This window comes from Mus pahari, chromosome 12, assembly GCF_900095145.1.
Source record: "Mus pahari chromosome 12, PAHARI_EIJ_v1.1, whole genome shotgun sequence".
Classification (NCBI taxonomy): Eukaryota; Metazoa; Chordata; class Mammalia; order Rodentia; family Muridae; genus Mus; species Mus pahari.
The window spans coordinates 13388119-13396837 of record NC_034601.1 but is presented as its reverse complement, the minus strand read 5'-3'; the positions used below and the strand labels follow the sequence as shown (position 1 = coordinate 13396837).

Below are 8719 nucleotides of genomic sequence, written 5' to 3'. Positions count from 1 at the left end.
CTCGGTGGGAACCTGTGTCCCGTCTCGGTGGGAACCTGTGTCCCGTCTCGGTGGGAACCTGTGTCCCGTCTCGGTGGGAACCTGTGTCCCGTCTCTGTGGGAACCTGTGTACTGTCTCTATGGGTTGGTAGCTCGAGGGCCCAGCTCTAATGCTTAGGAGCCTGAGCAACAGCAACAGTTGCCAACAGTAGACACTGTGCTAGCAGAGTGACAGCAGCCACTGCCGGCCACTGTCCATCAGTCTATAAGGGAAAACAGCTGTTGGAAGAGCTACTGCTTAGAGCTCTGATGTCCATGTCTTTGAGCTCAGTATAGCCATTGCCTGGATGCCAGCACTAGGAAGGGGACATTAACCAAACTTTTACTATACTTTTGATGTGCAAAGTCCCCAGGCCACAAAGAACATCCTTGAGGCATGCAGCATCCCCAGGTTCCTCTATGTAGGCTTCTCTGCGGCTAAGGTACTAGCTCACTCAGTGGAGCCCACCCAGGACTGAAGACTCACCTTTCTGAATCATCTCGGCCAGGTTGGGCTGGGCAAAGACCTTAGCCACTCGGAAGACCATGAGTGCATTCTTGGGGCTGACGAGGTCTGTGCGTAGGGCTCGGTTCAGGAAACTCACAAACAGCTTGGTGTACATCAGCAGGTTTTCCTGGATGAAGGGGGCCCTGGAGACAGGTAGCGAGACGGGGGCCAAGTGGAGTGAGACCACCATGTAGACCTCTTGTAGGAGGCAGGCCACACTGCTCCTTACTCCCAAAGCCTTCCTGATGACCCCAGCTTCTGCTGCTGTGTCTAAGTGAGCCTCAAACATATGACCTTTCTCAAGAGAGCACTGAACACCTCAGCACGGCCTGCTAGAGAGGGACTGGAAGGGCGAGTCTGGGACCCCAGGAAGCAAAGGCCAGTGACTGCAGTACCACAGGAGTATAAGATGATGATGGGACACGGCAGTTACTCTGTGCTGGTAGGGTGACCATAGAGACAGGCTAGGGCAAACAAGGAGATGGGGTTCTAGGGTTACCGTGTACTCAAGACCTGAAGCACAGTATGCCTATCTTAGCACCAGAGGGCAATGGCATCACTGGGACAGGCAGGCTGGGGACACTCACCACTTCTCTGACACACACCGTGGCTGGGGATCGCTGCCCAGAGCCTGTTTCTCAGGGGCATACCTCCATGGCTGCAGATAGCTCAGCCACATCTCCAAGACCTGTGAGGAACATATGTGCCCTGAAGGCCTGTGCTTGCAGGCTGGTGCACTCGACTTTCAGGTACACCTATTGGTGATCTGAACCTGATCTGTGCCCTAGTTGAAGACTTTGATGCAATGTTGGGGCTCTGGACTCTTTCCCTTCAGTGTAGATGCCAGTGAGTGAACACATCTTCCTCCATCCTCCCAAGAACATCCTACAAGAACATAAGTACCTCATGCCAGCCCCATAAGGCTGAGTATGGCCAACAGAACGACAAGACAAAACAAGACTTCATCTCTAAGGTCTGTGATAACAGCCCACCCTGTCCTGTCAGCTCACCCCATAGGCTGCCAACATCATGCCATAGAGGTCAATGATGAGGGCAGGGCAGGTATTTGTGCTTACAGCTCTGAAGGATGCATCCAGAGGCCAGTGGCCAAAACAGTGCTGCAGGAAGACATACAGCTTCTGCTGGACAAACCGAGGCACTGCGGCCCTGTGGGAATAGGAGAGTCATGAGCTGTCACTTGCCCAGAAGCCTATGCCTGCTCCTAAGGACTAGTGAGTCTGTTATGCCAGCAGGGAACACTAGACACACTCCCCTGAGGTAAGATTTGTTTCTAGCCTGATTCTCCGGAAGAAGCCAACAAGGTCAAGAACACAGTGTATAAGTTGCCTTTGAAGTCAGTGGCACCAGCCTTCCTCCTGACTATGATAAGGGATAGTAAGATAGAACAGCAAGGCTGTAATCTCTGTTCAGCCGGCTCTTCCCATGACACAGAGAGCATCTGGAACAGTGGCTCTCAACTTGTGGGTGGAGACCCCCAAAGGAACTGCATATCAGATATCATGCATAGCAGATATTTATATCACAGTTCATAACAGTAGCAAAATTAGTTATTAAGTAGCAATAAAATAATGTGATGGTTGGGGGGGCAGTCATCACAACATGAGGAACTGTATTAAAGAGTCACACAGCATTAAGAAGGGTGAGACCCACTGATCTATGAGGGAAGGTTTTCAAATCAGAAGCAGCCAAAAAACAAACAGGACAACAAGGATCAGAGAGGGCATAAGGGAAGGAAAGCCCTGAAGCCCCACCCATCCTACACCCACCGTTTGAATTCCTCCAGGGGACTGGTGGCATGGGAGTGTGCTGATGGAGAAGCCTGGTCTGGCTTCAGGCTGTTGGCAAAGGCATGCAGGTGCTTCAGCAGCAGGCGCACCACCAGCACGTGCTCCTCAGTAGGCGTGAAGGACTCCTAGGAAGGAAGGAGGGTGTCAAGGGCAGATGAGAGCTAGAGTACCTTCTGCTCATCTCTAGTGGATAAGCACCAGGCCAGGCATGTCACCTCACGCTGCCAGATCTCAACTGACACCAGCTCACATATGGGAACATGTGGCCTTGTGCCTGCCCCACGTGGGCTGGTTAGAGCAGATGAGTCGGCGAAGAGCAATTTATAACCCACCTTTGCAACACATGGCCATGCAGCAGCAGACACTGCAACCTATGCTGGGCCTCAGGACTCGGCCTCCTGCTGAGCCAGAGGGTGAGAACAGAGTAGGCTCCTAGCCCATCTAAACTCTGGATCCAAGGGTGTCTGCTGCTTCCCAACACGTGCAAAAAGCTCACCAGGACTCACCTTGCTCAAATAGGAGTGCTTTTCTCCCCAGTTCCTTCTCCAGCCACAATCCCAGCCCCTCCCAGCTGCCTGTCCTGGTCACAGCCAGATGAGGGCTCCACCCTGGAGGAAGTCAGGGAGTTACTTCCACCACTGACAGTAGACCTAAAGTCTCCAGGACGAGAGCATTCTCAAGCTTGTGAGGTGAATTTTATACACAAACACAAGATCTCTGAACCAAAGGAGCCTTTTATGGGCTCTCCCGCTCTCTGGATGTTGAGCATGAATTAGGTGGTGCTTGGAATGTCCTGTGGGGCAGGGAGGAGCGATGCCACCTGGAGGAAGGAGTGAGTCCAGCCAGGCACATCCGGGTTCCCTACATCTGTTGGGCCTTGATGACTTGTGGAGCTAAGGCTGGTAAAGCCTGGCCCTGCGACATGCACGAGTCCACAGGGCTCTGTCTACTCAGGCCTCCCTGTCATAACAGTTGTGCATGGTGACATAAGCCTGCAATCCCAGCACTTAGGAGGCAGAGACAGAGGGACTGTCATAAGTTCTAGGCCATCAAGGCCTACATAGCAGGTCAGCCAAGGCTATATAATGAAACTGTCTCAATAAGGGACAAAGGGGGAGAAAAGGTCCTAGGTGCAGGTGGCACCACACTAGCTAAACCTATTGGAACTTTAAACTTTAAAGGGAATTTTTGCTGCTTCTAAGAACTGACAAAACACAGTAACAAAGCCCCCCTTCTGAACATGAGAGCTAACCCAATCCCACAGTGCAGTACTAAGAGGTGGGGCCTGATGACCTTGAAGATCAGAAGATTCTGATTAGGGATGCCACCGGAGGGATCAATCCCATCACATGACCAGTAGGTTAATGGGTCATCTCCTGAGTCTGGCCACTGGGGACTGAACCCAGGCCTTGAGTAAAGTCTGCAAGGCCCCAGGCACTGAGCTATACCCCCAGCCCTGTACTTTTTGAGACAGTTGCACTATGCAGCTCAGACTGGCCTCAAGTGGCAATCTGCCCATAGTCTCCTCACAAGTGCATATCTATTTCGGTCTCAATAACACTACTTGTCTCCTACCGCGTGTCAGCAATAAAGCCATCATCAGATGCAACCCCCTCCCCCACTGTGGACCAGCATTGAGAAACACTTTTGTCTTTATAACTGATTAGTCGTGACACTTAATAGAAAATGGATTAGAACATACAATAATCACACAGACTAATCAATACTAAAGACCATCCGGCCAGGTTAGCCAACTCACACTCCTCTCTGCACACAGCATCGGTCCTGAGCAGTGCCCTCAGCTCAGTCTCTCAGTTTAGAAAGCAAGCAGCCCCTTCACAGAGCCCCACAGCCCGCAGCGAGCACTGCTTCATCTTACCCAGCTTTTGATGGAGGTTCTGGATGCCCTGCCCGCCCTTCCTGGTCAGACAGATAAATACTCTATCAATCTCCTCCCCTCTCCTAGAATGTTGAGTGGGGGCACTCACGTGCTACTGGTGTCCCTAGTGCCATCTGCACTTTGTAATGACACAAGAATGTGTTCCCTATAGCATTTCCCACTATGCCCAGCCTCCCAGGTCATCTTCACAGGTCTCATCCTCTGGGGTCTTCCCAGGAAGCTGTGTCATTGCTGAGCCCTCCCACAGGATCTCCTCACTATCTGCTGCTTATCAGTGGGAATCCCACTGTGAGAAGCATCTATCATCCCATGCCAGCAACACTCGGTGTGCAAGCACTGTTTTCTCATCTTTGTTCAAATTCAGTGTCAACTGTCAACTGTTCTTCCCCAGGGTAAATCAGACACAGTCCTGTGTGGAGCACATCTCCCCATTCCCAGGTTCTCACAAATCAGCTAACTCCATTCCCCCAAATACCTGAGGTCTGAACGACACTCTACTGACCTCAAATCAGTTCACACACTGGCCACTTCTGCCTAAGCAGGCAGCAATCTCCACGAGGCCACCACTTGCTCCCATTGCCTCTGAAGAAGTCTAAGTGGCTGGGCTCTCACCAGAAGGACTGACAGACCTAAGGGCTCTGGGGGAATCTGTATCTTATGATATAACTGCATCCTTCAGGCTGGGTAACAACTCTGAACAGGGCAACAGCCATATCATACGTTAGTCCTCTGAATAGTGAGGATAAGTCAGACCACTGCAAGGCTCTCCCAAAATACCGGAGGTGAGACAGCTCTACAGGCTAGGGGCTTAGGAGGAAGATTCCATGATCTATGCCCTGCCAGGCTGTGTGCCTTAACATAGGTGCATGGTCATATACCAAAACCAGGCTAGCCTGCAAACCTGAAGAGCAATCAACAATCTCGAGGCCCAATCAGGCCTGCCTCTAGCACATGGGCTTCATTTTGCTCAGGACTTGCCTCTTAAGGACCATAGCAGGTTTCTGGGAGACCCTTACTCTGGCACTGTACCAACACACACTCTGCGCCCACCTTGGGGCAGGGGAAGGGAAGGAAAGGCCAGTACTTGGTAGGCGTGGAGGGCCTGGAGGCTGGGTTGGGCAGGGCTGTGGAGGGCGCTGGAGACAGTGAGTCGGTAGTGTAGAACCTCCAACTGAGAGACAACAAACAGAGAAAGGCCAGGAGGCAGATGGAGGACATACAGGGTGGGGAAGGGGAGGGGAAGGGGTGGGGAGAGACAAAACACAAGGAGCCCAGAAGAAAGAACAAAGAAGAAAAAACAAAAAACAAGAATAAAAGTTCATCAGTGGCAATACAACAAACTCTGCCCAGCAGCCCTGGGTCCCACAGTAAGCCCCAGCTGAGCCAGAGGGATGCTCAAGACCACCTCCACAGCTGCTCAGCCCTTACAAGATCACAGGAGGTCCTAGGCTACTGGGGCTGAAGGCCTCAGCCACGCTCAAGTCTGCCCAGTTCTGTTTTTCCAGAAGTATAATACTGTCCCTAAGATGATGATATGTGTTATATATATATATATATATATATATATATATATATATATATATATATATATATATATATATATATGACAACATCACACATAATGACCTAAAGCCTAGAATCTCATTGTCACTAGGACCGTGCTGCTGCCACCAAGGCCTAGGAAGTCTTGAGACTCAGAAAGAAGAACAAAAAGCTGAGCTCAGCAGGAGGAGGGAAATGTATATATAGTATATATAGGCTTCCATATGGATTTGACCAACTGAATTTAAAATATTTTAGAAAGGCATCTTTCCCGAGCGTGGGGATGAGGACTGTGTGAATGGGGGATTATAAGTAATTTTGAAGTTTATTTATTTTGTCTTGAGACAGGGTCTCACATGGCAGTCTCTGTGAGCCTGGAACTTAAATTCTTCTGCCTCAGCCTCTGGAGTGCTGGGATTACAGGCCATGTAGGGAAACCTTAAAGCAGGACAGTTAAGTTATATGTGAGAGCATCTTATACAAGGGAGTTAATGATGCAGATGTCTGGGAATACTGGGGACTAGGCCCTGAGGCCGTCCCTCAGGTACTGAGTTTGGAGTACTGAGGGAGTTCCGTGGGCTGATTTGACAAGAACGTTATCAAATTCATGAGAAATATAGCTCAGTGATAGAGACTGCCTAGCATGTGTGAGGCTCAGGAAAGGGGGAAGAGGGAATATATTGACCAAATCAGGGGGTAAATATATGAAAGAATCAAGTCTCATACAAATAAAACCATACATATTCATCCTTTAGTGGCTCTCTCAGACCTAAGGAGATGGGCCCAGGCCCAGGCTTGGTCTAACAGGCTGTTCTGTCCCTACACTGGAAATTACTAAAGGTGCTTACTAGTTCCAACTGGGAAGACAGCCTTTTCTACGTCTTACTTCTCACACACAGGGCTCCCAAAAGAAGGAACCCTCAGGCATCTGCAGTCGCATCCCCCTAGCGGCAGGGACAGCCCGGGGCAGCAGAGGTAACAGCTAAGCCAGCAAGCCACCCAGCCCCACTCAAGCCCCCTCTGCCCACCTCCCTGCAGCACCACTCACTGCCCAGCGACAGCACACAAAGGCCATGCCCTACCAGAATGCCCATCGACTGCAACCGGAGGGGAAAGAGGAGTTTTACTAGACACTGATCCTCCAGTGAGGGGAGCTAAGGCCCTGCCACACAGGTTCCTTTGTGCCAGACCCAGGCTCAGCTGCAGTGCTGAGAGGAACCAAGCTCCCTTCATGAAGAAACACAAGGCAGGTCTCAGCCTTCCGTAGGCCACACCGAGCACTGCCCCCAGTCCTGGCAGTGAACATGTACTCTGCACATAGTCTGATCAGAATGCAATCTCTGGTGCCAAATATACTGCATGTGGCAGTCAGGGCTTGCTGGGTACTGGAAAGCCTATCTGGAAGGTATAGTACAGACCCCAGTACAGGAACTGTGGATGAGGGCAACTTCTGCAGCCATCTGTCCTGGTTTCCAGCCACTGGAAACCTTTGGGCTTTATGTTCTTTGTCAGTAGAAGTCAGAAAAGTACAAAGTCTGGCCAGGGAGCACCAACCTTCCCAGCACATCTCACCCATCCAAGGTCTGGCCAAGAGGAAGTGACTGTGGGGACAAGAGGGATGTACCTCACTGCCAACACAAAGACAGCCACTGACCCTTCCCTCTGACCACAGAAGCAGAATCGTCAGAGGAGACCATCCAGAAGGGCCTTTCTGGTTGACTCTTGAACAAAAGTGTGACTTCTACTCACTGAAAGACAGCAGGCACAAGAAAGATGCTGCAGCAAAGCAAGCTTGCCTCGACAAGGCCACACCATGTGCACAAGGCTGAGCCAGCTTGGGGGCTCTGGGAACGTGGGGAAGCCCAGTCCCAGTCTTCCACGTGCCAGGCTAGAGCACGAGTAACTCTGGCTGGAAGCAGGAAGGGTGTCACAGGCTCTCTGTGGTGTACAGGCCCCAGAGAAGTCTTCAGCCTTTCCCTGCCCTCCCTCTCCATTGTGATACCATGACTAGAGGTTTGGGGAGCTCTGCACTTTGAAAATAGTAGGAGAGAATCTCCAACACTGCAGAAGATTGGAGTTACAGTGGCTACAGGGACTCTATGGTAGCAGAACCCAGGGTACAATACTGAGTCACAAGACTCAATGTGGATACCATCATCCACCCACTCCACTTTAAAGCAAGTGCTCAAGAATCCACCTAGCAGTGACAAGATTAATGTACACAGAGTAAAGAGATGCAAGCAGCAGTGTCTGTTGATACTGCCTATGTATGGCTCTGTGACTCTCGATACCACAGTCCATTCACTAACTGAACAAAACAGTTTTACTCTAACAAGCCCAGCAGAGTACTTTCCCAAGGGACACCACCATCAGAAGATTTCAGGGACCCTGCCACCTCCACATCTCTGCAAATGAGTGTGCTACCGAGGGAGAAAGGCAAGGGAAGGCTGAAGAGAGGAGGAGGAAGCAGGCTAGGCAACATGCAGGAGGGTCCCAGAGCCCACACACCACAAATGGCCACATTTCAGAGCAGCAAGCAGGCCAAAGAGGTATAAGGTCAACACAGCATGTAGGGGCTTGCTCATGGTCACCTCAAAGTATCAGGGCACTGCTGATGACAGTGGAGAAGTTAGACATGAATCCCAAAGAGAGCCACAGCTTGCCTTGTCCCAGAAGACAAGAAGCATCAGACCTGAGCCATTCCCCAGTGGTGGGAAGGGCTGTGTGGCTGCGCAGGGAGGACCTCAGAAAGGACAGGGTCACCTCTTCTGTACATTATCTGAGTGAAGGCAAACAGTGAGCTTCTGCCTCCCCCATCCAACCTGAGACAAGTGACTCATGCTGAGGACAAGATACAACAGGCTAGCCAGGGCTCAAGACAGGAGAAGGGATAATGAGCAGAGACATACCTTGGCATGAGGGGACTGCATTTTTTGGTACATT

At 51.0% G+C, this 8719-nt stretch overlaps 1 protein-coding gene across 3 annotated transcripts in view; it reads right to left on the bottom strand.

The window, feature by feature from the left end:
- Positions 1-8719, bottom strand: part of Smpd4 (sphingomyelin phosphodiesterase 4) — a 26781-nt gene that overhangs the window by 3871 nt on the left and 14191 nt on the right. For 2 of the 3 annotated variants that reach the window (XM_021208951.2, XM_029544629.1), the window contains 6 exons: positions 8686-8719; positions 5319-5405; positions 2314-2459; positions 1603-1693; positions 1114-1214; positions 506-669 (listed from right to left, as the gene is read on the bottom strand). The exon at positions 8686-8719 is cut by the window's right edge and continues 38 nt beyond it. In XM_021208951.2, coding sequence (XP_021064610.1) covers positions 506-669; positions 1114-1214; positions 1603-1693; positions 2314-2459; positions 5319-5405; positions 8686-8719 — 623 coding nt within the window. The remainder of the gene's footprint in view (positions 1-505; positions 670-1113; positions 1215-1602; positions 1694-2313; positions 2460-5318; positions 5406-8685) is intronic. The other variant, XM_021208952.2, reaches the window with a different exon arrangement.